Below are 27470 nucleotides of genomic sequence, written 5' to 3' on the forward strand. Positions count from 1 at the left end.
AGGGCAAGGCCACGGGCATGCAGGGTCAGACAGTGGCCACGGGAAAGCCCCATGCTGGCCAGCCTAGGGTTCCCTGGGTCAGGATGGGGCCCTGAGGACCACTCCCTGATGACGCTGGGCAGTGGGCAGCCTTCCCAGATGGTCCTGGATGCCTCCTGCCTGCTGTCCACCCCCCCCGCCACTCCCCCTTTTACCCAGACCGAGTGCGTGTTCCGGGGAACAGGCAGGGGACAGGCGTCAGGATCTACTGGAGGACAAGGAACCTTTCCTCTGGGGTGGGGGGCCTGGGGGAGGAGGGGCCCTGGGTCTGGTGGAAGCAGAGATGAATCAGACCCAAGACAGCGTGGCCAGAGAGCGGTGATGGGTGAGACACCCAGTGTGGTCGGGCCGGGTCTGCTGTGTGGCCAGGGGGAGGTCAGGACAGACCCACCTGATCTCCGCTTGGCCCAGAGAGTATTCGAGACAGCTCCCGAGATGCTGGCAGGAGGCTCAGTCTGAAGGATCAGGGAGGGAGACGGGAGGTAAAGGGGAGCCTGGGGGAGCCAGGGCTGGGGAGCAGCCACCAGAGGGGCGCACCCCTGCCCCCGCAGGCAGGCGCTGCTAGAGGCCAAGGCGCGACGGAGCAGCCTCCCTGTGCTGCCTGATGTGGCCCTGGAGATGCGGGGCTGCCCCAAGCCCTCCACCCACTCTCCAGCTTGCACTGTGGAAAATGCGGATCCAGCCCTAAAACCAGCTGCTGAGCCACAGGGAGCTTGTCCACGTGACCTCAGGTCAAGCCACGGCCCTCCTTTAAGCTTTCAGGAGGCTGGGCCTCTTTCCTAGTCTCCCCTCAGACCCCGTCTCAGCCCCTGATGGGCTCTCCCAGCTTCAATCAGGCCTTCCCGCTCCCCGCTCCCCAGCTTCACCCCTCAGCGTGTGCCCCCTTCTCCAGGCAGCCTGCCCAGATTTCTCCTGGACCCCTGGTCTAGGTGCCTCCCTGGGCACCTCTGCCTGTCATCTCGGGTTACACGGGAGAGGGTCTGTGTCCAACAGAAGCCTTCCTCCTTCCCTCCCTGTCGCCGCAGGTCAGCCCCAGGTACAGCCCGCTCTGGCTGCCGTCCCCACCCCCAGCTTTGGCCGTTCCCACCAGGCTGGCTGATTTGGGAACACAGGGTCTCTCTGGCCTCAGTCTCCCTGCTGAGCAAGTAGGACCCCCTCTGGCCTTGCTGGGGCGGTAAAGGGATGAGGTGACAGGCTTCTGTGCAGGTGCGGGCCTCCAGAAGGTGGTGCCCTGTGCCAGTACATGGCAGCGAGTGGGGTAGGGTCTGCCCACTGAAGCCCCTTGGGCTGGTTGGCTCTCCAGTGCCCGGTGCCGGCAGAGCCAGGACCCTACCGGGCTCAGCTTCCCCGGATCTGTGGGCAGGTGGCCAGAGACAGGCTGTCCTGTGGGAGCTTCAACCCCCCACCTGATCCCACCCCCCTCCTGACTCCTCCCTCCCGGAATCCCACTTCCCCCAGATCCCACCCCCACCAGAATCCCAGCCCCTGAATCCCTTGGGGCCGGGAGCTGGCCAGGTGGATCTGTGCGAGTCCCTAGGCCTGGCTGTGTTGCGAGATGGGGCCCTCAGGGAGGAGGGAGGACCTGGGCTCCTGCCCTCTGGTATGGCTCTGGCTCACCACCCCCTGTGGGTCGGCTGCCGGTGAGTGGCCAGACAGGGTCGTGAGCCTGGTCTCCTGCAGCCGGGGTCCTTCCCTGTGGGATACCAGGGCCCAACAGGCAGCGCTCTTGGGCAGGTGGGGGGGAAGGTGGATCGGGTGTGCAGCCAGGCACTCTGGGTCCCCCCCCGCCCCCCGCGCTCCTGTTGCACCTGCCCGGAGCCCCGTTGGCAGGTGGGGGGGAAGGTGGATTGGGTGTGCAGCCAGGCACTCTGGGTCCCCCACCCCGCGCTCCTGTCGCACCTGCCCGGAGCCCCGTTGGCGTTTGCTGAGTAAAACCATCGACTTCTCGGAAATGGGGGAGGCAGGGGGCAGTTTCTTGGATGGGGGAGGGGACTTGAAGTGCCTGGGGCCACCCTGGAGGAGGTGTCACAGTGGATGGAAGTGTGGGCCTGCGCTCAGGGAACGATGCGCTGTGGGGACTCACCGGTCCAAAGAGGGTCCCTGAAGCAGATGGGGTGAGCCGGGAGCTCAGCCGAGGGGGAGGGGCATCCTGCCTGGGAGGGGCAGGGCACCTGGAAGCCAAGGAGGAAGTGGCCGGGAGGGATGTTTGAGAGTGGGCGGCCAGGGGCTGAAGATGGACGTGTGTCCAGCGGGCCATAGGGGGCATCCCTGGTCAGCCCGTTGTGGGGGGCAGGGGCACCCCGGTCAGGGAGGGACGCGGGTGGGGTGGGAAAAGATGGCCAGGAAAACGGGGGATTCGGGGAGGCTCCCCAGGCCCTGCAGAGGAGGAGAGCGGGACACTTGAGGGGTGGGCAGTGGGGAGCTCTTTCCCGAACAGTCTAGGGGGTCAGCTCAGCCTCGGCCACCGCCTGGGGACTCACAGCCCCTCTCCCCGCAGGACCCGAGAGGCCGTGCAGTGAGGCGCCCACATATGTGAACGTCCCCGCCAGCCCTTCCCCCCCAAGGCAGCTGCACTACTTGGGCCTGCAGCTCCAGGAGGGCGGCGCGGGCATCCGAGGTGGGTCCGCAGGGGCCTTGAGCCCCGGGCGCATCGGCCCTGGGCCAGGGGCTCGCGGGCACCCCCTCACAGCCCCGAAGCCGGCGTGGGTGCGCCCCCGCCGGCTCACCTGGGGCTGCTCGCAGGGGCCGGTGCTTCCCGCTACGCGCAGATCGACATCTTGGCCACAGAGGCGGCGCACAGGGCGGGGGCCCGGCACGCGCAGGCCCGGGAGGAGCGGCTGCCGGCGCTGGAGCAGAGGCGGAAGGGGACCCCGCGGTGAGGCGGCCAGACTGCGACGCGACCCGTCGGCTCGAGGGGGCGGCCCCGCGGCACCTCTGCTGCGTCCCGGCGCTCAGGCTCCGAGCCGAGGGTGGGCGCGCTGCCCGGGCCTGGGGCGGGGGTGGGGGCGGGTGGACGGCTCCGGGGCGCTCCTCTGACGCCTGCTCTGGTCCCCAGGCCGGCGGGAGGTGCCGCCTGGACAGGTGTCGGGCGGCTCCGGGTGGACCTGAGGCGGCGTCTGGCGAGCAGTCTCCGGTCCTGGGATGCGACCTGCCCGCGCCTTCCCTGGAGGCGGCGGCCCGGTGACGACGATGTGTCCCAGCCAAACGCATGTCCCCAACCACGGGGGACCCGGCCAGGCCCCACCACGTGGCGCCCTCTGCAGGGCCCCCGCTGTCCCCTCTGGGTCACTGCTGCCCTGCGCCTGGATGGCATGGCCCTCGCGCGCTCAGCTGACTGCCCGCTTCTTGGGACCCATTTAGTTCGTTCTGTAAATGGTTTAAAATCACTCGTGTTCCACTGTCGACCCGGCCAGTTATTTCCTGAGGGTGAGGGCTCGTGCCACATGCCTCTGGACACACGGAGGGACTCCTGGTGGCTGGGTGGGGCTCTCCCTGTGGCCTTGGTGGGTCGTAGGGCATTTCCAGGGCTCAGTGGGCCGGTGGGCTGGTTCCCCCTCCACTGGCCAATGGGAGTCCGGATGGTGGGAAGTTCCTGGAGTTGGCGGTGGGCTTCCTGTCCTCCTTGCCAAGCCGGGCTGTCCCACTCGGGCCTCAGAGATGAGATGGGGCCCTGCTCTGCCTGGTGGGGATCCCGACCAGGGCCCACGCAGACCCATCCCTCCCTGCCTCCTGCCGTGATCCCAGCCCGGACCCAGCGAGCCGTGGTTAGCCTGTCCGTGGGGAGCCCAAGCGGCTGCACCCCACACCTCCTCCTCCTGGCGGCGGGTCCCTCAGGCCGGTGGGGCTAGAACTTCAGTCCCCCTCCCCTGCCGAGCCTGTGGCGGCAAAGTGCCTAGTGGGATGCAAAGGCCCCGGGGCTGCTCAACAAACAGGTCCGGTTTTCACACGCCCTGGATGGGACTCCAGGGTAGGAGGCTTCCCTTTTAAGGCACAAGTGGGGGCAAAGCGTGGCCAGCGCACCCCAGTCCGGGGCTTCAGCTGTGTCAGGGTTCCCTCGGGTGGGAGGGGGGCCGACCTCCATGCCCCGGGCAGGCTGCACGCACCTGCTCGGGGACAGGCAACTGGGGGTCCCGGGCCTTACCAGTGACCTTGAGTGGCTGGCGTCTGGGGTCTCCCGTTTTCCAAATAAGATGAGCCTGCTGAGCTTCCGTGAGGCTAACCCAGGGCCGTGGATGTGTGGGGCATCGAGGAAGGGTCTCCGCGCCCCCCTCCGGCGCTGTGGGTGGCCGAGGGGTTTCCTGGGCAGCGTGCACCTGCAGCAGCATGGTCATGGGAAGCAGAGCGGTTCCCTGCGGGGTCAGCCGGGCCTGGCCAAGGGCGCCACGAGAGGGGCGGTCGGGGAGCCGGGAGTCTGTGGAGGGGCCACGGAGCGCGAATGCCAAGGGTTTGTCCTGACGTACGATGGCTGCCCTCCGGCCAGCGAGGCTCAGGGGTGCTAGGGCTAAGCCAGCTAGGGCGGCCACACAGGGCCAAGTGGGGACCAGACAACTGCCTGCCCTTCCTCCAGAGCTGCGAGGGGCGGCTAGCCAGCACTTGGTGGCCAAGTCCACCAGGGTCACCTCGGCAAAGCTGTTGCAGCCACCAGGGGTGAGGCCCATGGGCCACCGTGTGGTCGTGGAAGGAGGTCTCAGGGACCCTGGACCCTCACTCAAGTCTGGGAAGGGCTCCCCACCTTTGCTGAGAGGGAAGGGGCATCCCTGGCCCAGCACCCCTGCAGTGACACCCCCATCACTGCCCTTCCCACTCCCCTCATGTCCTGTCATGCCCTGTGCCCTCAGGTCCCCAGGCTGGACCCTCCTCAGGCCTGAGCTGGCCTAAGGGAGACTGTGCAGGGCGCTGGACACAGATCCGGCAGAGAGGTGCCCTGGAGGCTGGGGGGCCTCCAGTGCTGTGCTGGGTTTAGCGTCTTAATTCTGGAATATCAGTGTCAGACACAACACCTTATTATTGTTTTGTTGAAGTTTAATTGACAGATTATATTAGTTTTAGGTGGACAGCGTAATGATTCTATATTTGTATATACTGCGAAACGATCGCCACGGTAAGTCTACGTAACATCCAGCACCTCACAGAGTTACGGAACGCGCTGAGAACTCTGAAGACCAGCTTTCCATCAGCTGTCAATACACACTACAGTATTGTTAACTGCAGTTGCCGTGTTGTACATTACGTCCTGTGACTTAGTTTATAATCGGAAGCCTGTGCCTTTTGACCCCCTTCGTCGCATCATCCACTCCCTACCTTCCGCCTCTGGCTACCACACATCTGTTCTCTGTATCAGTTCAGTTTTTTTTGTTTTTTTTTTAAGATTCCACATACATGTGAGATCATATAGTCATCTGTCTGTCTGTCTTACCTCACTTAGCACAATGCCATCTAGGTACATCCATGTTGTCACAAATGGCAGGGTTCCATTTTTTTAATGGCTGAGTAACATTCCATTGTATGTATGTACCACACCTTCTATCCATTCATCCATGGATGGGCGCTTCAGTTGCTTCTATATCTTGGCAGTTGTAGATAATGCTGGGATGGACACAGGGGTGCAGATATCTTTCTGAGTTAGTGTTTTCATTTCCTTCAGATAAATACCCAGAAGTGGAACTGCTGGATCATATGGTAGTTCTATTTTTAATTTTTTGAGGAATCTCCACAGTTTTCCACAGAGGCTGCACCCATTTACATTCCCACCAACAGTGCACAAGGGTTCCCTTTTTCCACATCCTAGTCAACATTCATTATCTGTTGTCTTTTCGATAATAGTCATTCTAATATGTGTGAGGTGATGTCTCTCTGTGATCTTGATTTGCGTTTCCCTAATGATTAGTGACGATGGAATTCCCTGGTGGTCCAGTGGTTAGGACTCTGCGCTTCCACTGCAGGGGCCACGGGTTCAATCCCTGGTCAGGGAACTAAGATCCCGCATGCCTCAAGGCGTGAGCAGAAATAGGAAAACCAACAAAAAACAAAACTTAATGATTAGTGATGTTGAGCACCTTTTCATGTATCTATGGGCCATTTGTATGTCTTTTTTGGGAAAATGTCTATTCAGGTCCTCTGCCCACTTGTAACTGGATTGTTTGCTTTTTTGCTACTGAGTTACATGCGTTCTTTATATATTTTAGATATTAACTCCTTATCGGATATGTGGTTCACAAATATTTTCTTCCATTCCGTAGGTTCCCTTTTCATTTTGTTGATGGTCTCCTTTGCTGTGCAGAAGCTTTTTAGTTTGATGTAGTTCCACTTATTTATTTTTGCTTTTGTTGCCTTTGCTTTTGGTGTCAGATCCAAAAAATCATCGCCAAGACCAATGTCAGGGAGCTTACTGTTTTCTTTTAGGAGTTTTATGGTTTCAAGTCTTAACGTTTTTTAATCCATTTTGAGTTAAATTTTGTACATGGTGTAAGATAGTGGTCCAGTTTTCCCAACACCATTTACTGAAGAGACTGTCCTTTCCCCATTGTATATTCTTGGCTCCTCTGTCGTAAATTAACTGACCACATAAGTGTGGGTTTATTTCTGGTCTATTCTGTTCCATTGATCTATGTGTCTGTTTTATGCCAATACCATATTGTTTTGATTACTATAGGCTTGTAATATAGTTTGAAATCACAGAGCATGAAGCCTTCAGCTTTGTCTTTCTCAAGATTGACTTGGCAATTCGGGGTCTTTTGTGGTTCCATAAAGAGTTTAGGATTGTTTGTTCTGTTTCTGTGAAAAATGTCACTGGAATTTTTAGAGGACTGCACTGAATCTATAGATTGCTTTGGGTAGTACGGGCATTTAAACAATATCAATTCTTCCAATCCATGAGCATGGAATATCTTTCCATTTATTTGTGTCTTCCTCAGTTTCTTTCATCAATGTCTTACAGTTTTCAGTGTACAGGACTTTCACCTCCTTGGTTAAACTTATTCCTAGGTATTTTATTCTCTTTGATACAATTATAAATGGGACCGTTTTCTTCATTTCCCTTTCTGGTAGTTTACTTTCACTGTATATAGAAACACAACAAATTTCTGTATATTAATTTTGTACCCTGCAACTTTACTGAATTCGTTTATCAGTTCTAACAGTTTTGGGATGTAGTCTTTAGTTTTTTCTATGTATAATTTCATGTCATCCGCAAGAAGTGAGTTTTACTTCTTCCTTTCCAGTTTGGATGCCTTTTAGTTGCCGAATTGCTGTGGCTAGGACTGCCAGTACTACGTTGGATAAAAGTGGTGAGAGCGGATATCCTTGTCTTGTTCCTGATTTTAGAGCAAAAGCTTTCAGCTTTTCGCTGCGGAGTATGTTAGCTGTGGGCTTTATTATGTTGAGGACACCTTATCTTGAAAAAACACATTAGAAGTAACTGCCCATCAACAGGGACCTCGTTAAAGCACCTGAGAGAAATCCAGGGGAGGAAAGTGAGGTGCTTGGGAGGCAGCAGCTCCACGCCCCCACGAATGTTCACCAGTCATTTCTAACTGATGTTACATACAAAACTGAAAACTCAAGTGTTCAACAGCAGAATGGAGTGAAATCAAAGTGTGATGCGCCCATAACGGAATACTACGTAGCAACGAAAAGGAACAAATTCCTGCTAGACATTGTTGAATCTCACCAGCACATCTACTAGAAGCCAGACAACACACACACACACACACACCCCGATAGACACAGACACATCCCCCAACTATAACTGCATGTTTATGAAGTTTGAACAGGGAAATCCAACCTTACTAAGAGTGGTTTCTCAGTCCACTGGACCACTGTAACAGAAAACCATAGCCTGGGCGTAAACAGCATCCGTTTACTTTCCGTTCTGGAGTTCAGAAGCCCAGGAGCATGCTGTGAGGCTTGGTGTCTGTAGGGCCAGCTTCTTGGTTCTGTGTGTCCTCACAGTGGAAGGGGGCGAGGGAGCTCTGGGGTCTCTCTTATGAGGGCACTGATCCTGTTCACGAGGACCCCAATCTCATGACCTAATCACCTCCCAAAGGTCCCACCTCCCGGTACCATCACCTTGGGGGTTAGGTTCCAATATACAGATTTGGGAATGTGTGCAAGTGGTTAGCTCTAGGAGAGAGGAGTGCTGGGGAAGGGGGTCCTGGGGAGCCCGGGGCCCTGCACTTCTCGAGAGGGGTGGGGCCCCAGCACCGTGGGAGCGCTCGCTGAGCCACAGGCACACGTCCGTGCCCTCGCACGAACACCCCTTTACTTCAGTGAGCGTTTAGGAGCTGCGGTTGACAGTGCAGCCCCCGCCCCTGGATGGGGGGGCTTCCGCCTCGCCCATCTCCTCCCGCGCCAGAGCAAACCACAGTAAAGGCCCGTTTCCTTGCACACGTCTGAAGCCAGGAGTTGCCTCTAGGCTGCCAGCTCCACGAGGGTAAACCGAGTCAAGGGTCACCCCATTCGACTCCATGTCCTGGGCCAACTTTGCACTGCCCCCCAGCGTGAGCCTGGCTGGGCCATGCGTGCACACCGGGGGACCCAGTGCCCGAGCGCGTGGCTGTGAGCTCTGAGCTCCCAGGAGCAGCCTGGAAGCCCGGCACCGAGTCCTCCCTTGGGCCCAACAGGTGTCTCAGTGCATTTGCCCCAGCCCTGCCCGAAGCCTGGCCAGGGCTGAGGGACACAACAGCCGGTTGGGCCGGTGGCAGACATGACATGAAGGCCCAGGTTAGGGTTACCTCCTGTGCTGGACAGGCCTGGCGCCGGGCCGAACGACCCATGGAGGAGCGAGGCTGCACCCAAGCTGCCTGTCACGGGGCCACCTCTCCCCTCGTGTTCGCGGTGCCCTGACACAGGCCTGGCGTGCTACCCTTGGCTTTTCTTCTAAGCACAGCTAACGGGTATCTGCACTTGGCAGGTCCCAGTGCTGGAGCTGAGATCAGACGTGGCCAAGATGGGAACACAGCACCCGGTGGATCCTCTTGGAACCATGCGTGCTGTGGACCTGACCCTGAGCTGGTCCCTCTCGCCGCACATGGAGCCCCGTGGGCTGTCGGGCTCTTGCCAACCCTGACCTGCAGGGCCAGGAGCTCAGGTCAGAGGCCAGGGCACCGTCCCCTCTGCCCTGCCGTCTCTACCCCATAACTTCAGCGCCAGACCAGGGAGAGCCCAGCCAAGCCTACCAGCCCCTCCTCCATCTCATGCCACAGAGGTTGGGGGGGGAAGGGGTGGAAGAAGGGCCTTGGAGCTGGCACGGCGGCCTGGAGCCGCTCAGCTCACCTGAGACTTAAGTCCCCTGGCCCAGCAGACACAGTGAGATGGGACCCAGTGACGCCTCAGTGACCTCAAGGTTTAATTAAATACTGCAATGTATTTGTAAGGACTTCTGTACATAGTATTTCCAGTGGCAGATTTTTAAGATTTTGATGCAAACTGTGACCGTGTAGCATAGGGGACCACCACTCCATGGGCAGCTGGGAACTGCATTCTCAACAGAGGTGACGGCTGGCTGTGCTGAGGGCACAGGGCCACCAGCCAGGGGTGGGCGGGGAGGGATCATGGGGTTCCTCTTCCCGGCCGGCGGCATTATCCCTCCTTCTCAGGCCCCTCGTGGCCCGTCCCCCTCGCGCCCACCCTGAGGTTCTGCTGGGGACAAGCCACCCCTGAGCACCCAGGCCCGTCTTCAGGAGCCCCAGGCAGCTGGCGCCTCCTCTGTGCCGCCGGCCAGGCTCCGGGGCCTCAGAGCTCGTTGTGGCGAGCCCTGGAGATGCGGCTGGACAGGTCCTGCAAATGCTTCTTTACCTGCGGGGACAGCACAGGTGAACCAGTTAGCAGATCTGCTCATGACCCGAGACACGCAGCCTGTCGCCGAAAACTCTCAGCTGGGTGATCCTGCTGTCCAAGTACCCACCCGTCTAGAGCTGATCATAAATAAATCATAAAGGCGGCTCGTTAGCCACAAACAGCCCCCAAGGCACATCGGGAACAGCGAGGAGCGAGGAACAGCGCTGCTCCCGCTCTCCACCCCCTCGTCCTCGTTCCCGCTGTCGTTGATTTGGGCCCATTCTCGTTTGCTTCTTGATGAGTCCGGATAAAGGTTTATCAGTTTTGTTTATCTTTCCAAAGAACCAGCTCCTAATTTCACTGATCTTTTCTGGGTTTTTTTTGTCTTTATTTCTGTTCTGATACTCCTGATTCCTTTCCTTCCACTAACGTTGGGTTTTGTCTGTTCTTTTTCTAATTCAACTGTAAGGTTAGGTTGTTTATTCGAGATTCTTACTTCCTGAGGTAGATCCGCATTGCAATAAACTTCCCTCTTTTTTTGCTGTGTCCTCTAGGTTTGGGAAAGTTGTCTTTTTGCCTGTCTTCAGGTATTTTAAAATTTCTTTCATTTCTTCAGCGACCCACTGATTGTTGAGTAGCGTACTGTTTAGCCTCTATGTGCTTCTGTTTTTTGGAGTTTTTTTTTTTCTTGTAGTTTATTTCTAGTCTCAATCTCTTGTGTTGGAAAAAATGCTTGATATGATTTTCTTATATTTACTGAGGCTTGTTCTGTGGCCCAGCATGTGATCTGTCCTGGAGAATGTCCTGCGTGCACTTGAGAAGGACATGTATTCTGCTTTCCGATGGAATGCTCTATAGGTGTCTACAGCGTTCATCTGGTCTAGTGCGTCGCTCAAGGCCTGTGTTTCCTTGCTGACCTTCTGTCCGGATGATCTGTCCACTGATGTAAGGGGGGTGGCAAAGTCCCCCACTATTATTGTTACCGTCAATGTCTCCCTTTATGCCTGGTCACAGTTGCTCCTATGTTGGGTGCATTTACATTTAAACAACTGTTACGTCGTCTTCTTGGATTGATCCCATTATGTAACGTCTACCTGTGTCTCCTGTTAGTCTTTGTTTCCAAGTCTGTTCTGTCTGGTGTGAGTACTGCTGTCCTGGCTTTGAGTCCCATTGGTGTGGAATACCTTTCTCCACCCGCTTACTTTCAGTCTGCACACCTCTAGGTCCGAGGCGAGGCCCCTGCCGGCAGCACACATACGGGGCTCACACAGGAGACGTCCTACAGGGCCCAGCACCATGGTCCCCTCCGCTCACCAGAGTTTCATGCTCTGGAGGTGACCCCGTGGGCTGAGGGGCCTGTCGTGGCGGGCTGTCTACAGCACGTCATTTCAAAAGCAGCAAATGAAGACTCCGACTCGTCCGCGGCTCCTGCCAGCTTGTCCTCATCACGTGATGGCGGGTGCCGCCGTGGCAGCCCGAGGGCCTGGGCTCTGCTCTTTCTGTTCCTAGTTCACAGAGCCCCGTGGGCCGGTGCTGCCGGCCTCCCGCGCAGGAGCCCGGGCCGGGCGGGGACCTGGGGAGGTCTCCTCCAGCAGCCCCGGTGCTCACAGCGCGTCAGAGCCCCTTCTCCACGGTCGGGGAAGCCAGGAACCCCAGTTCCCTCTTCATCCCCGCTGTACAGTCCGCCACGGTGTGATCTGCAGGTGGACGCCCCACGAGGGGTGCCTGGCTTCGCCCCGCTCGGCTCTGCCAAACACAGGAAAGAATCCACATGCTCTCTTCCTTCTCGGTACTTTGGTCTTCTTTCACTTTTTAAGTTTCGTTTATTTTATTTATTTATTTTTTGCGGTACGCGGGCCTCTCAGTGTTGTGGCCTCTCCCGTTGCAGAGCACAGGCTCTGGACGCGCAGGCTCAGCTGCTCCACGGCATGTGGGATCTTCCCGGACTGGGGCACGAACCCATGTCCCCTGCATTGGCAGGCGGACTCTCAACCACTGTGCCACCAGGGAAGCCCCGTTTCACTTATTTTTGAATAGATAACACATCCCTGCGCAAAAGGCACAAAGGAGGCTCCCTCCAGGGCCCGGCTCCTCTGTTCTGAATTTCCTGGGCGTCTGTGGCGACGTACCTCGCTTGTGCTGCTGGCTCTGCAGAGGGTCCACACCACCCGCCCCTCCTTTCCTCTTAACCTGAACCAGAGGCTCTGCTGCAGACGGGCCCTCACGTCTTAGTGGCTGGAAAGTGCCTGGATTTGTGGGTTCACCACGAATGAGCAGGGGAGGGCGGGCAGCGGCCCTGCTGGTGCTTCAGTCTGGATGTCCTGCACACCTGAGCATTGTCTGGCGTTCACACGTCACCCCGTGACGGAGCCAGCGCCCCCATTTAGGGTATTTGCAAGCCCCACTGAGCCGCACGTGAGGAGCGCCCTGCGTGAGACCCTTGCCGCTACTCTGGAGCCAAGTATGGTCTCCTTGCGCCCCAGGCCGAACGCTTGGGAAACCGCTGGCTCCCGTGTCCGCTCAGGAGCCTCCAAAGCCACGTGGGCAGCTCGCAGGAGCACAGGACCTTCGGAGCCAGTGTGAGGCCACATGTTTGGGGGCCAGGATGCCAGTGGTGCGGCTGGAAGGGCCCGGCTCCAGCCCTGGCTGCCCGCCCACCCGCCTCGCGCGTGTGCGCCTCTTCCCTGCTCACCTGGTTCAGAGCCCGGCCCTAAACAGACCCAGAGGCAGGTGGGGGTGGGGAGGCCTGGGCAGTCCCTGTCCCCCCACCCCCCGCAGCTGAACCCCTTCAGGGCTGCACAGTCCCCCAGCAGGAGCAGCTGCGTGGTTGCTCCCACCAAGCTCCGCGAGGGCGAGACGATCCCGTCCCCTCTGCAGAGGGGGGGCCGAGGCCCAGGGAGGGGCGGCCGGGGGGCCAGGGGGCCGGCGCGCCGGCGCTGACGGAACTGTCACGTGCCCGCTCCCGCGGAGGCCTGGCCGGCGGCCGCACACCCACCTTGTAGCCCAGCTCCTTGGTCTTCTCCTCCAACACGGCGTACCGTTCCCTGTTCCGGCTGACGTGCTCCTGGTCTCCTAAGCTCTCCACGTGTTTCAGTTTCTGATGAGAAATTTCCAGCTGCTTCTGGTAGTGGTTATGCTTTTCAATTTTGGCTTCAAAGTGCTTAAGCTCTTCCTAGGATCATGTTGAAGCAGCTGAATTACCCCAACGCACTCTCACTACCACCCTAGGGTCCCTGATGGAATCTCACAGCTGCTTCGGGAGACCACCCAGGGCAGGTGGCTGCACGCTTAAGTTTCGTTTATTTTCGAATAGATAACACATCCCTGTGCAAAAGGCACAAAGGAGGCGGGCCAGGGCCGGGGCTCCCCCGCTCTGAAGGCTGCACACCCTGCGCCCATTCCCCGTGCAGCCCGCCCAGGGTAGCTCTGGGGGCCGAGCGGGACGGCAGGCTCCACCCTCCCGGCTGCCGTGCCAGCATGAAGCAGCACACGTGGAAATCAGGTGAGCAGCCCTTCTCTCTAAAGGGACCCACCAGAAGCTGACGGCCTTCAGGGGCCAAGGATCACAACGCTATGCGCTCCCTCCCCACTCCCAAGATAAATGGCACCTGCCAAGCATCTGGTCCCCTCTGGCCCTGACCCCATATCCAGCCTGACATGTGGCACCTGAGCCCTGCACTGTCCCCCGTCCTCTCCACCCCCCAGGCCTCCAGGCTCCCCCCACCCCAGCGCAGGTGGGCCTCCAGGCCCGACCCCTACACTCCCCCAGCGCCCCCCAGGGGTGCCTCCAGGCCCACATCAAGATGCCTGCTGAATGTGTCGGCGATCCTAACTCCCCAGGCCCCGGGCAGGCTCCCCTCTGCCTACACTCCTGTCCAAGGAGACGGAAGCTTCACGCCCACGGGCCTGTGCCCTTCCTTGATCCCTGACCCCCTGCCCTGTGGCAGCTTTGCCACTGCAGAACCCACCTGGAGGCCCAGGGGACCCAAAGACCCTTCCTCCCTCCGGGCCGAGCACTGCGGCCCTGCAGGGTCCTACTGGCTCCCCCTCCAAATCCCTGTCAATCCACTCATTCCACAAGCCCCAGCTCGTGCCCAGTGCACCCAAAGCTAAGCAGATGCCCTGAAGCCACTCTGTTCACTGGAGGCCAGCTTTGCCCCACATGGGCCGCCAACCGGGGCAGCGGAGGGACGCAGACGGCAAGGAGAGAGAACGTTCCCGTGGAAACGCTGATCTGCTAGGACTAAAGAAGAGGGCCTTCCCCACATTATCAGAAAGTCCGCTGGGAGAGACGCCGCCACACCCCGTGGCCGAGAGGCCGTCCCTACCCGGAAGGCCTCCAGCTCCTTCTCGGTGAAGTTGGCTGACTGGGCCATGTCCCACAGGTCCAGCACCCGAGGCTCCTCGAAGCCTGTGAAGGAGCAAAGGCAGGCTCGGTGACCTGCACGGCGGCAGCCCGGGACGCGCAGGGCCACACAGACCACCTGCACGGTGCACGGTGCTTTGCGCGCGACGCCAGCGTCCTCTGGAAGCCGACCGGAGCACACCTTCCACACATGTTCAAGTCTGCGGTTCCCGGGGCCCGCTGGGTGGGGCCTCGGCGATGCCCTCACCAGCCCCTGGTCAAGCCGCTGCTGCCCGGGCGCAGAAGCCCTTGCGCGAGCGAGCAGGAGTGCTCGGGGGGTGGGGGGCGAGGTTCAGACCACGGGTCCCCTACCCACGGTTCCGGGCTGAGGCTCGGGCGCTGCCTGTCCCTGTAGCTCTGAAGCCAAGTAAACCCAATGGAAGGGACCCTGTGACTTCAGCCGCCACGCCCGAGAGCACGTGACGACGGCGCAGGCTTGCCACCCACCTCCCTCCCGCGGCTGGAGGCGGCTGGGACCAAGTGGCCACGGCGGCCTGCCGGCGGTCATCTCACCAGCTGTCCCACCCCCCACCGGCGGGCCCTCCCTGCTGCCCGGGGCCCTGGGGCGCTGCTGGCAGGACTCGGCAGGCCAGCAGCAGGGTCCGGCTGGATGCAGCCCCGGGAGCGGAGGGGCCGAGGCACAGCCTCAGTTGCCCCGCTCCTCTGCACGGCCAGGCCCTTGGGGTCCCTGCTCCATGGCAGTTGAGCAGATCAGCACAGCGGCTCCACACGGTGGTCTGGTCCCCTCTCCATGGCAGACGGGGCGAGCCCGGCAGGGCAGAGTCGTGCCCCGGGGCAGCCGGGCCACGCGGAGGAGCAGGGAGCCCACCTCGCGTCCCCACTGCACGCACCCCGCGTCGACAGCAGCAACCCGCCAGGTGGCCTGGTGCTCAGGGAACAGGCCGGAGAAGGAACGGACGGGTGACAGAAGACGGTACAAAGAGCACCTGGCCGACTTCCGGCAAGCCCGCACCACACACGAGCCGCGGGCTCCCGCGGGAGACGCGCGCAGAGGCCCAGGCCATCCTCCAGGGGGCGGCACCCAGCGAGGAGCTCCGGCCTCGGCCCGAGCAGCCAGCTGTCTGCACAGGAGCAGGGAAGCCATCCCAATGCGCGGGGCGGGGGGCCACCGTGAGGGTTAAAGGACGCCGTGAGGCTAGAAATAAAGGTGCGTGCACCTTCCAGGAGAGAAAGCAGCCCAGGTGTGTGGCCCTGGGAGCGGAGGGGCTGGAGAGGCTCTGCTGCCGTCTCCCGGGCCGCCAGGCAGCGGGGCGCAGGGCGCAGGGCTCACCGGCCTGGTCGCCGTAGCCCTGGTGGCTGACTCTCCGCAGGCGGTCGAAGCCCTGGCTGATGTCCCGCAGCTTGTCCTTCAGCTCGGCGTGGCCCACCTGCAGCGCGTCCTCCTTGACGCGGCTCACGTCAACGGGGCTGATGACGTTTTCGTGGATTTCTGCGGGAGCCAGAGACAGGAGGTCTAGATGTCATGGAGCCACCGCAGCCCCACCCCCGCTGACTCTCTCATGGCGGGTCCCGAGCCCCCCACAAGTCCCCCTGAAGTCAGGCCGGCGGTGACAGGAGAGGTGGCCCGTGTCACCGCAGAACGGGTTCATCTGAACCCACGCTCACAGACGTGCATGGGCATCCCGACGGGCTCCTAAACGCCGAGATTCCTGCTCGGAAAGCAGGGAGGCCTGACAGCACGGCATTGCCCCCAACCCCCCAGCAGCTCTGTTCTGGAACGTTCTGGAGCCAGGGCTGCCTGCGGGGGCACCTTCGGTCCTGCTCAGGGTCTCCAGCAGGACGTTGTACTCGTGGACCTTCTCTTTGTGATGCTGGAGCTCCCGCCACAGCTTGTCCAGTTCTTCACTGGAGAACTTCCCAGAGGTCTTCGCCTGGAAGGAAAGCCACCTCCAGTGAACACCCCCATGGGCTGTGCTCACCTGTCCACGCCTCGGGGTCCCCCCATAGGCCGAGCCCACCTGTCCACGCCTCGGGGTGCACCCTGCCCCCCATGCCCACCTGGGGTTAGTTACACGGGTGCCCCTGTGGATCACTCCCGCAGGCCAGGCAGGACCCTTGCTCCCAGGTGGAGTACTCAGGCCCAGCTCTCGGCCTTCACTCCCCTTCACTAGGGGATGCAGGGGCAGAAAACCAAAAGCCAAGGCCTGACGCCTCCAGGGCGGATGGCAGTGCGAGGGTACCTTGTGCCACAGCTTCTCCAGCCGGGGGTCCTCCAGGCTGTGGTCGGCGGGGCCGTGGCTGATGGAGTTGCTGCTTATGGCCCGGGCGTCCTTCCTCCCGTCCAGACCGTACTTGGCCAGGATGACTAGGAGGGCACGGGAGGGGCTCGAGGCCGTGGTCTGGGGGCCGCCCCTCCGCCGCCCGCCCAGCTCTCCTGCCCACTTGGGACCCAGCGGAAGGAGTGCGAACAAACCCGGGGATCCTCCTCCAGCAACGCCCCCGCGCACACTGGCGGCCTTGGGGCCGCGTGCTTCCGGCCGATCCCTCTGTCCCGACCCGCGGGGGAGAGCGTGGTGCGGCAGGACGGGCTCAGCATCCCCGGGACTGCCTTTAGGACCAGCTTCACAGGTTTGCTAAACCAAAACCTGCAGCCCGTTTGTGTCGTGGGGCGAACTCCAGCGAGGGCGGGAGAGGACGACGGTCCACAGAATGGACGGGGCGGTGGCCAGGGGAAGCTCTGCCACGGCCTAAGTCACATTTTTATTTGCAGAAAAGATTTTCTACAAGGAGAAACCTCAGAGTCGGCAGCTTCCGGTGAAAAGTCAACAGCGGTAGCCGGGAGGGGACACTGGCTCCAGCTTGCTGCTGGCCGGTCACCGTGGGACAGCGACCAGGTGTCGTCTGTCAGTAGCGCCCAGGACACAGTGCCGCCCATAGCCTCTGCGCCAGACGGGGGCCTGCGTCTCAGCACCATCGTCACCAACGTGGTGCGGCGGATGCCTACTGGACCCGGAAGGAGCGCTCCTCAGCGGGGCCGGGCTGCTGGGTCTGCCCTGGAGGACGCCCCTCCCAGCATCTCCTCGCGCCCCACACCTACCTCCTGAGTTGGGAGTGGGCCTGCCCCACCCTCCCGGCTCTGAAGGACGGGGCGTCCTTCCTCCCATCTGCAGACAGTCCCCATTGTCCCTTCCAGGCCTCACCCGGGCCTCTCTGGATCCGGGCTTCCCGTTCCCCTGTGCTCCACCCCTGAGGTCCTCATCCGAGCAGTGGCCCACCTGACCCCTGACCCCCAGCACCTCCTCTGACAAGCGGTGGACACAAGTGGTCCCCACGGGGGCCCACCTCAGCTGAGCCAGCCCAGGGAGCGCCCCGCTCAGCCTGACCTCACCTCCTGCGGCTTCACTTCCCTGTCTACACTGCCTGTGCCTCAGAACGCACCCTGCCCAGAAGCTCAGCCCACTGGAAGCCTTGAGAGTAAGCTGTGAAGAGTGTGTGTTCCTGGTGTCCAGCCTGCGGTGCGGGCATCAGGGGCAGGGGGCTGACCACCGGCTGCCTCTCCCTGCCCCCCACCCTCCTCCATCTCCCAGCCCCGGGCCACCTGGACACACTGGGAGCCCTAGATGCAGGGTGGGCCACAGGGGCCACAAGGCTTGGACTGGCGGGGGCAGTGCTCTTCACACGGCCAGACCCTGGGAACATCCCTGCTTCCTCGTGCAGGTGACCGCGGGCACCTGGCCATCCCAGCCGCCTCCCTGGACCAAGCAGCCCTGGTGGCTCGTGCGCTAACGCGGCCACACGTCCTCGCCCTGGCCCTCCCTCCCACGTGCCGAGAGCCTGCACAGGACAGCCCGGCAGCTGTGCCTGCCCGCGGCTGAGGGTCACCTTGCCAGGGCCAGGCTCACGAGGACAGCCCTGACTCTTACTCAAACCAAGTCCGGGTAAGAAGCTGGGGCCCGAGCCTGGGCGACCGCCGCCCTTGGGCTGAGAAGAGACGTACCGCCGAGCCCGCGGGCGAGCTTCGCCTCTTTCTCTCCGTCTTCATCCAGGCCTTCAGCCTTCAATTTCTTCCACTTGAACTCGTCCCGTTCTTGTATCTTCAGGTCAGCATGGAGCTCGGACAGCTTTAAAGGAGGTAGATCAAGCTACGGGGGGAGAAGAGAGGACATGTGACCCCCAGCTGCATGAGGACCAGCGACAGCCTGGGAGACGCCGACCTCGGAGAGCAGACGCCAGCGACGGGGAGACCGTGCCGGGGTCCCAGGCGGCCAAAATCCCGCACGTGCCCCCGCAAGAGAGCCTCAAAGGGACCTCTGCCCGCAGCCTGAAAACCACCGGCCCTTACACCCCGAGGCCGCTCTCCAGCTCGTCAGATCCCAGGTCCCCGGGGAGCCGCCCGCCACTAGCAGCCTGAGTGTGCAGGAGCTGGTGGCCCAGGGGCTCCTGTCGCAGGACGCCTCACGTTCCCAGCCGGGGCCCTGGGGAGGCTGCGAGTGCGGGGCTCCCCCCAGGTAGCCCTTGGGCGCATCAGCTCCCCAGATGGCTGTGCCACCCCAGGCAGGCGCTCCCCACAGATGACAGGACAGTGGGCGAGGGCGCTGGGACCTGACCCCTGCACACCTTCCTGGCTGTCCACCTCCCCAGGCGCCAATGTCCGGGCCGGAGCCCCGAGCTGCAGACTGGTGCCCAGCAGCGTCCGAGGCTCTGCGTCTCACAAGGGTGAGTCGTGATCTGGTGCCAGCCTTCCTCTGAAACGTGGAGGCCCGCGGGCTCAGGGCTGGAGATGCCCAGGGTGACAGTGGTGCCCCCAACAGCAGGCACAGAGCCCAGGCAAAAAAGGCCACTCTCCGGACCCTTCTAACCTCCTTAACTTGAAGTTAAATGTTAATGGCTCACATGAAAAGAAGTGGTTAATAGACTCCAAATGCAAAGCAGCCTCTGTCAAATATTAAAGCGCAGTAAATCACCTACAGCCACGAGACAAGCAGCTGGGCGGGAGGAAGCCGCTCATCGCCGCTGGGCCCGCATCCCGGACACCCTTGGCCCAAGGCTCAGGGTGCGCACAGCGCCCTCCACGGAGCTGCTCTCAGCCAGGGGCCTCACGAGCCCGGTACCTTCTCCTCTGCCTCTGCAACTTTCACAATCACCCTGCAGGCTGCTCGGGTAAACTGAGGCCCAGGGAGGTTAAGAACTGGCCCAAGACACATGGCGAAATGTCACTGGGTACTTTATCATTTCTGCTGCTACCGTAAATGGGATTGTTTCGTTAATTTCCTTTTCAGAGAGTTTGACGTTGGTGTACAGAAATGCAACCCAGGCTTGTATGTTGATTCCGTATCCTGTAGCCGCGGTGACTTTGTTAACTAGATCTAAGTTATCTCGTGAAGTCTTTAGGGTTTTCTGCATAAGATCACATCACCTGCAAACAGACACTTTTACCTCCTCCTTTCTGATTTGGATGACTTTTATTTCTTTTTTCTTCCCTAGCTGTTCTGACTAGAACTTCCACAACTACGTTGAATAGAAGTAATGACCTGATTTTTAAAACATAGGTGAAGACCTTGAATAAATACTGCTCCAAACACAACATACAAATGGCTGACAGGCACACGGAAAGATGCTCCGAATCTCCACCCATCGGGGAAACGCAAATCCAACCCCAGTGAGGTACCGCCTCACACCCGTTAGGACGGTTACTATGGGAAACAAACAGAAAGCAACAACTGTTGGTGAGGATGAGAAAAGGGAACCCTCGTGCACTGCTGGTGGGAATGCAAAATTGGCGCGGCCACTGTGGAGAACAGTACAGAGGTTCCTCAAAAATGAAGACGAGAACCATCAATACACTGTGATCCAGCAAAGCCCACTTCTGGGTATTTATCTGAAGGAACTGAAATCAGGACCTTGAAGAAAGGTCTGGGGTCCCATGCTCACTGCAGCACTAGTCACAACAGCCAAGAGGGGATGCAAGGTGCGGGTCAAAGGGCACAAAGGCAGTTACGCAAGTCCCGAGGCTCACTGCACAGCCCAACACCCTCCACTATTTACACTGCATACTTATTATTTAGAAATTCGCTAAGAGGGTAGATCTACCTGAAGTTCTTATCACTCACACACACACACACACACACACACACACACGCACACACGCACGCACGCGCGTGCGCGGCAACCCCGGGAGGGAGACGCCAACCAGACATCTCCACAGGGGCACCCCTCGGGACGACTTCCCACGGCTTCACCCACCCCCCAAAGCTCCAAGGACGGCTCCGGCCCCTCCCTGCTCAGGAGCCTTGCAACACCCCGGGAGAGGTCACAAGACCCACGGGGCTCTGGAAGTAACCCTGTACCTGCCGTCTGGCCCACAGCTCTTCTAAAGCGCCTGGATCTAAAGGCACTGCAGTTTCACAGCAAGTCAAGACTGGAGGTGCTGGGCTGTGATGAAGCAACAGCAGCAGTTCCCTGGTCTAGTCTCACGGTGGGGAGGCCCCTACCACGGCATCTGTGGACCAAGGCGGCACTTGCCCCCTCCCCCGTAGAAGGTGGGCTGGAAAGAGAGGGCGAGGCGGGCGCCTTCATCAGACTCCTCTCCCTCACCCTGGGTACACACTAGGCATGACATGCTATGAGATCGTTTCATATTTAGAAAACAAAGAAACATTTGATGTTTCCAGAGAGCAAATTATCCAAGGCTGAGAACCCTGGCACAGGTGTGCCGGGTGCCCCACACCGCCCTGGGCACCGGCTCTGAGCAGCGGCAGTGCCCACCCCAGCCCGGCACCGGGAGGACTGCACAGCTCGCCACCGGGGACCAGCTCCGCTGCCGCCCTTGAAGCTTCTCAGCGTAGAGAGCCCAGGACGGGTCAGCTTGTATTCTGTGGGTCTGCCTACCCACGCGAGGCGTCCGGATGTGAGGAGGGACCCGGAAAGTGCCAACAGGCATGGACCCCACCCTGGAAGGTCTGCACATTTCGTTCAGCAGAAGAGACTTATACGTGCAATTGTAGAATTCAGGGCCAAGGGGCCCGGAAAGGTCATCCAGTCCAAGGCCCATCCGTCCAAGGCTGGGCCAGGGTTGGGGTTCCTGCAGAACCGATTCAGACTCTCTCGGACAGATGTGACCTGAGGCTGCCCAGGTCAGCAGTGCACTGAGCATGGGGGTGGGGGGGCGGATCAGGTGGGTGCAGCTCGAGGGCAGGTGACAGCCAGGTGTGAAGAGGCTGCCCAGGCTGGTCAGATGCAAAGCAGCATCTGGACGGACAAGGCGGGGCTGACCAGGACAGCCCTGCAAGCAGAAGGGCTCAGGGTAGGTTCCTGGACACAAGGTCCCCTTCCTCCAGGAAGCCCCCCCTGCTTCTCCAGCCCAGAGTGCTCTCTCTTACCGGGGAAGGCTGCACACACACAGTGGGCCCTGACAGCTGGGCCCCCAGCAGGATCCTCAGGGCCACTGGTCTGGGAACAGCGCTGGGCCTGGGGGCATCCACCCGCCCCTGCCTGCCCTGCAGTCCCCCTGCCACATCCCTTCCCCAGCCCTTACCCCTCCCCTCTGCCTTTCCTTCCCGCCATTTTCCCCTCTCTTCCAAAACTCAGTCCTTACTTTGTTTTACTCTCCTCAAGGACTCAGGAATGCTTAAAAGTGGAAGCCTGGATCTCATGAAGACGCTGTGGCCCAGAGGGTTGGGGGAAGTTTGTAAATACCCATTTCACTAAAAACAAACCCCACCCAACCAAGGAGGGGCCGCTATGTTAAGGAGGAGGCCGCGGGGTCCAGGTCACACCCCAAGCAGCAAGCTGTAGTCCCAATTCTACCCCCAGGCGGAGTGACCTTGGAGGCGCCCTTTGCCCTCTGGGCTTTCTTGCTTTCTTCTCTAAAATGAGGACAGTTGGATTTAGATTTAGTTCACCAGCGTCTTAAGTTTCGGGTGTTCTCCTCTCACCTCACCATAACCCCTCACCCGATTTAACAAGAACTGGCTTTTGCTTCTAGGATTTCCTCTGTCCTTGGGCTCGTCTCCGTGCTCAGCGTCACCTGTTTCTCTTGTTTCTCCATACAGAGAAATACAACGTAGGAGAAAAGGCAAAAACGTGCAAGGCAGGAGACCTGGGTCTGCCTGCAGGGAGGGATCTCGGCCTCAGCTGCAAAGCTGCCAGTTCAAACTGGCGGGGCGGCCCTTCTGCCCAGGCACCAAGGCCTCCCAAGTCTTCGCCTGTCATCACCAGGCCAGGGTCCCTCTTCCCGGAGGCGCAAGGCAAGGGGTACCCACACCTACCTCTGCGGGCGGGTGTGAGGCTGTCAAAGGCTCAAGGAAGGCTCCCAAAGTTAGAGAAGACCCGGGCCCCGGGGACCCCAGGATTAGAAGAGACCCCGGCCCGGGCTCCGCCAATCCCAGGATTAAAGGAAGCCCCTGCCCCACGGACCCCCGAAACTAGAGAAAGCCCCGGCCCCGCGGACCCCCGAGGTAGAGGAAGCCCCGGCCCCGCGGACCCCCGAGGTAGAGGGGCCCGGCCGCCGCTCACCCGCTGGGCCTTCTCCCACAGCTGGTTCAGCTTCTCCATGCGAAACTCCCCCCCGGGCTGGCGCTTCGAAGAAGGCTCGGGCTCATTCTTCTCCCGCGAGTACTTGCCGCCGTGGCCCGCCGCCTGCCACGGCCCAAGGAGCAGCAGCAACAGTAGCAGCGGCGGCGGCCGGAGCTCCCGCAACCAGGTTCGAGCCCTCCCAGACGCCATCTTCCTCCTCCAGACGCGGAGACCCTAGGAGCTGCGAGAGGGAAGAGGCCCTAGGCCGGACCCGCCCACCAGGACCCGCCCCGCCCCCAGGACCCGCCGCGCTGCCTCCTGGGAGTTGTAGTCTCTCCCCGTGTGGCCGGTCCAAGAGAGGCGGCCGGCGGACTACAAGGCCCGGGGAGCCCTGCGGAGGCACGCGGGCGTTTCCTAGGCAACCACGCCGCGGCCTCATGACAACGGGAGCGGCCAACTGCGGCTAGGGCTGCCCTAGCTGGGATTGCGGGGTTGCTAGGGACTTGGTGGAGAAAAGAGCCCCGACCCCGCAGCCAGGATTGACCGGAGCGCCCTTTCCCTTCGACTCCGTAGAAAGAGTAAACAGTTCAGAAATCGGGAGCGTGTCTGCCGCACCTTAGATTGTTTCTGTGTCATCTGCCTTGGTCTTGAGCCTTCCTTGTCATTATGGTGGCCTCTGCTCGGCACTCCAGCGTCAGTGTCTCTGTCAGGAACCCTAGACCCACCCAGCCCACTCCTTCACTTGTCAGAGGAAAACAGCCTTCTCGCTCCCGTCCCCGCGAAGCTTTCCCTGTGACCCAGGGAGCGCTGGCACCCCAACACTTGTCTTTGAACTGCATCCCGCTTATCTTCCATGCACTTGTTCTGTATTAGAGATACTTGTGTACCTGTTTCCTTTCTTCCCACCTGCTGTTTCGTAAATCGAGCAAAACTGAACGTGGCCAATTTGATGGGGCCAGTGAGCCGGTCAGTTCCCTGGGGGAAGAGCAGGAAACGGGGAAAGAGTGAGAAGCAGATTGCGGCCCTCAAGTAGCTTATAGGGTCGGGTAGAGGCACCCCCTAGGTGCTTGGATGGTTTGAGAAGCGACAGGGTGAATCCATCTGGTAAGGACGCTGGACTGTGCCTGGCAGGGAGTGCAGGCAGATGGGGGACAAGGGAGACCCCAAAGAAGGAGAACCAGGCATGGCTTCTTGACATAAGAGAAGCCACTTTAGGTGTAGGCCATGTTGTAATCTAAGCCTGGCCACAATGCTCACCTTTGCGGAAGAACACGTCTCAGGAGTTAATGATTTTAAGGAAACAAAAGAATGTAAGAGCAAACAGCTATTTCCAGGCCAGGAAAATCATTTAACCGTATCGGAGATACTAAATCAGTCATAAAGACTCCCAGTTCTGTTTCAAAGGTAAAGATTATCCTGATACATATTCTCGAGCTGTTTTTACAGCATCCGAACCTCCTCGGACGATTGGCCACCAGACTAACTGGAGCCAGAGAATGGACGATATTGATCTTTGCTGGCTTCAATCAACTAAGACCTGGACTGTCAACCCAGGATGACTCTTGCCCCAGTTCTATGCTAAATTCCTCCTGCACAAGCCCCCTCATGAATATGCATGTTCCCTTAGCTTAAAGCTTCCCCAGTTTTGCTGTTCAGGGCGACACTGCTTTGGGAAGTAGCCTCGATGTTCTCCTTACTTACTGCAAGTAATAAATCCTTCTCCCGCTACTTGACTTGATTGTGTGTTTTGGCTTGACACCCACTAAGAGGCAAACCCAGTTTTCAGGTAACAGGAGAGCATTCCAAGTGGAGGGTCGATGAGGACGCCGGCTTGCGGGATCTTAGATCTTAGTTTCCTGACCCAGGATTGAACCTGTACCCGCTATGGTGGAAGTGTGGAGTCTTAACCGTTGGACAGCCAGGGAAGTCCCAGGAATTGATATTTAGTTACTTTTTTTTAATTGAAGTATAGTTGATTTATAACGTTGTGTTAGTTTCAGGTGTACAGCAAAGTGTTTTAGTTTTATATACATATATATATATTCTTTTTCAGATTCTTTTCCATGATAGGTTATTACAAGATATTGATTATAGTTCCCTGTGCTATACAGTAGGTCCTTGTTGTTTATGTATGTTATATATAGTAGTGTATAACTGTTAATCCTAAACTCCCAGTTTATCCCTCCCCCCTCTTTCCCCTTTGGTAACCATAAGTTCATTTTCCATGTCTGTGAGTCTATTTCTGTTTTGTAAATAAGTTCATTTGTATCATTTAAATTTTTAAAAATTTTTATTATTTTTAAAAAAATTATTTATTTGGTTATGCTGGGTCTTAGTTGCGGCAGGCGGGCTCCTTAGTTGTGGCACGCAAACTCTTACTTGCCCTGTGGCATGTGGGATCTAGTTCCCTGACCAGGGATTGAACCCGGGCCCCGTGCATTGGGAGCTTGGAGTCTTAACCACTGCGCCACCAGGGAAATCCCTGTATCATCTTTTTTTTAGGTTCCACATATAAGTAATATCATATGATAGTTGTCTTTCTCTGTCTTATTTCATTTAGTTTGCTAATCTCTAGGCCCACCCATGTTGCTGCAAATGGCATTATTTCAGTCTTTTTCTCAGCTGATAGCCTGTGTTATTCCAGAAAAGGGTTTAAGGTGCCTGGAATTGAGGTGATCTGCTGTCCTTCCTGCCTCATGTCCAGTATCTCGAGAACCATTGTTTCCTATATTTTATCCAGTTGTTTAGTTGTTTCAGGCAAAAGGGCAAATTCAGTGCCTGTTACTCCCTCTTAGGCAGAAGCACCAGTTCCCAGCTGCTTGGCTATTAACAGTTAATGCACTTGTCCTGTTCATTAGTTACATTAGGCTAACTACTATAACAAAATACGTATAGCAAACTGCATAAAGGCCCCCAGAGGAGAGATGTTTCTTCCTCCTCCTGTTCAGATCTGAAAGGCAGATGCTCTTGATCTGCAGGCAGTGGTCCAGGTGGTGATGCAGGGACCCAGCCTGCCCCATCTGCGGTGCAGGACTTCCAAGATGGCTTCCCTCTGCAGAAGCGGGCAGAGCACGGGGGTGTGTCTTGTCTCCGTTCTTCCAGTCGGACGCCCACATTTTAAACACTCCTCGGTGTGCATTCGACATGTCAGAATAGGAAGTCTTCCTTTCAGTGAGTGAACTGCACTCAGAGCAGGCCTGGCACCGAGCAGGCGCTCCGGGTGAGGCCCGTCTCTGCCCCTCGGCTTATCTCCCAAGGTTGGACGTTGGTTTTCAGCAGCTGCCGACTCGACTTCTTCTGCCTCGGTTCAGGGCACCCACCCTGCCCGGCCCGGGGTTGGGTGCTGAGGACCCCACATGGAGCAGAAGCCCCTCCCTGACTGCTGTCCATCCGCAGACAGACACAGTGCTGGGGGAGCCCTCGACCTGTGTCGCAGGAGTTGGCTGCATCCATTGCCTACTGAGGCAAAGGGAGGCTGTGCTTGGGGGACGCTTCCCTGAGCAAAGCGCCGTGCTCACCTTGGGGGCTGTGGCGTCCGGGCTGGGTCCGCTTCCAGGAGCAAGTGTGTTTAAGGGCCGGCTGACTTAGCTGTTGGAGACGTGCCTCGTTCTTCTGCTTCTCCCTCTGTATGTCATGTTCAAGTCTCCCAGGCCATACTTGCCTGTTCGGCTCTGTACATCCCTCCTCTGACCCTTCCCCCACGGCTCCCTGACCCCCGAAACGCTCCAGCTGTGCCCTTCTGAGCCATGACACCACCATATCCTAGACCTTTTGTCTGAACCTTGACCTCCCTCTAACTGAAAATGGGGCTCCCCTGTCCTTCAAAGACAGCATCCCTCTTTAACCCTCTCCCCTTATCATCCTCAGTGATTTCAATTTCCAGGTGGGTGATCCATCCACCTGCTCTCCTCTGATGAACTTGACCTCCAACCTACCCCAGCCACCTACTCCTATGGTCAGACCACTTTGTGACCCATTACGTGAACTCTACCTGCCTCCTGAACACAGTTCCAAGCACCCATGCAGCAATCACACCACCCGTCTTTCCAGTAGACCCTCCAGGGCCCTGCCCCAAGAATCCTTCAGCTGCTGGGATTTATGCTCTGCTGACCTGGTAACATTTTTACTGCTCATCACCGTCTCTTGTTCTTCTTCTCCTCTGCCAGCTATTGCGGTGGGTACCCAACAGGTTGCCAATTCCCTCACATCTTCTCTTTATAACGCCAGTAACTCCAGTTGTCCCCACGGGACGTGGAACACGAGCCACAGCCTTGCTTCTGTGTCTTCGTCTTGTGCTTCTGTCCATGTCTTCTTCCCTCCTGGACCACATGTCCTCTGAGAGCAGTGACTGTGTTTCCTGCATCCTTGTCTCCAGCACAGGGCTGGACTCAGAGTTGGTGCTCAATGAAGGTGTGTGGAATGGATGGATAGATGGATAGATGATGGATGTATGAATAGATGGATGGGTAGATGTGTAAGTGGATGGAGGGATGGAAGGACGGATGATGAATGGATGCATGGATAGATAGATGGAGGGATGGATGGATGGATGGATGGAGGGAGGGATGGGTGGATGGATGGATGGATGGATGGGTGGATGGATGAGTGGAGGGATGGGTGGATGGATGGATGGATGGAGGGATGGATGGATGGATGGATAGATGGATGGAGGGATGGGTGGGTGGATGGATGAGTGGAGGGATGGGTGCATGGATGGAAGGATGGAAGAAGGATGGAAGGATGGAAGGATGGAAGGATGGAGGGAGGCATGATG

The 27470-nt window shown here is 58.8% G+C and overlaps 2 protein-coding genes across 6 annotated transcripts in view; one reads left to right on the forward strand and one right to left on the reverse strand.

Annotated features, from left to right (window-relative positions):
* The window catches only part of DOK7 (docking protein 7), a 33226-nt gene extending 30308 nt beyond the window's left edge, over positions 1 to 2918 (forward strand). For both annotated transcript variants that reach the window (XM_032631767.1, XM_032631768.1), the window contains 3 exons: positions 2404 to 2430; positions 2522 to 2656; positions 2782 to 2918. In XM_032631767.1, the coding sequence (XP_032487658.1) occupies positions 2404 to 2430; positions 2522 to 2656; positions 2782 to 2918 (299 nt within the window). The remainder of the gene's footprint in view (positions 1 to 2403; positions 2431 to 2521; positions 2657 to 2781) is intronic.
* Positions 2919 to 9361: 6443 nt separating this feature from the next.
* Positions 9362 to 22964, reverse strand: LRPAP1 (LDL receptor related protein associated protein 1). 4 transcript variants are annotated; one of them, XM_032632828.1, is made up of 8 exons: positions 22697 to 22964; positions 18180 to 18324; positions 16423 to 16547; positions 15993 to 16113; positions 15513 to 15671; positions 14145 to 14227; positions 12812 to 12913; positions 9362 to 9834 (listed from the first exon to the last, which is right to left on the reverse strand). In XM_032632828.1, the coding sequence occupies exons 1-8, from the start codon at positions 22904 to 22906 to the stop codon at positions 9772 to 9774; spliced, it is 1008 nt and encodes a 335-aa protein (XP_032488719.1). In that variant the 5' UTR covers positions 22907 to 22964; the 3' UTR covers positions 9362 to 9771. The 4 variants fall into 4 exon arrangements, with proteins under 4 accessions (XP_032488719.1, XP_032488718.1, XP_032488717.1 ...); XM_032632827.1 differs by having other exon boundaries at positions 12812 to 12937; XM_032632826.1 differs by having other exon boundaries at positions 12812 to 12988.
* Positions 22965 to 27470: the final 4506 nt, after the last annotated feature.

This window comes from Phocoena sinus, chromosome 5 (genome assembly GCF_008692025.1).
Source record: "Phocoena sinus isolate mPhoSin1 chromosome 5, mPhoSin1.pri, whole genome shotgun sequence".
Classification (NCBI taxonomy): Eukaryota; Metazoa; Chordata; class Mammalia; order Artiodactyla; family Phocoenidae; genus Phocoena; species Phocoena sinus.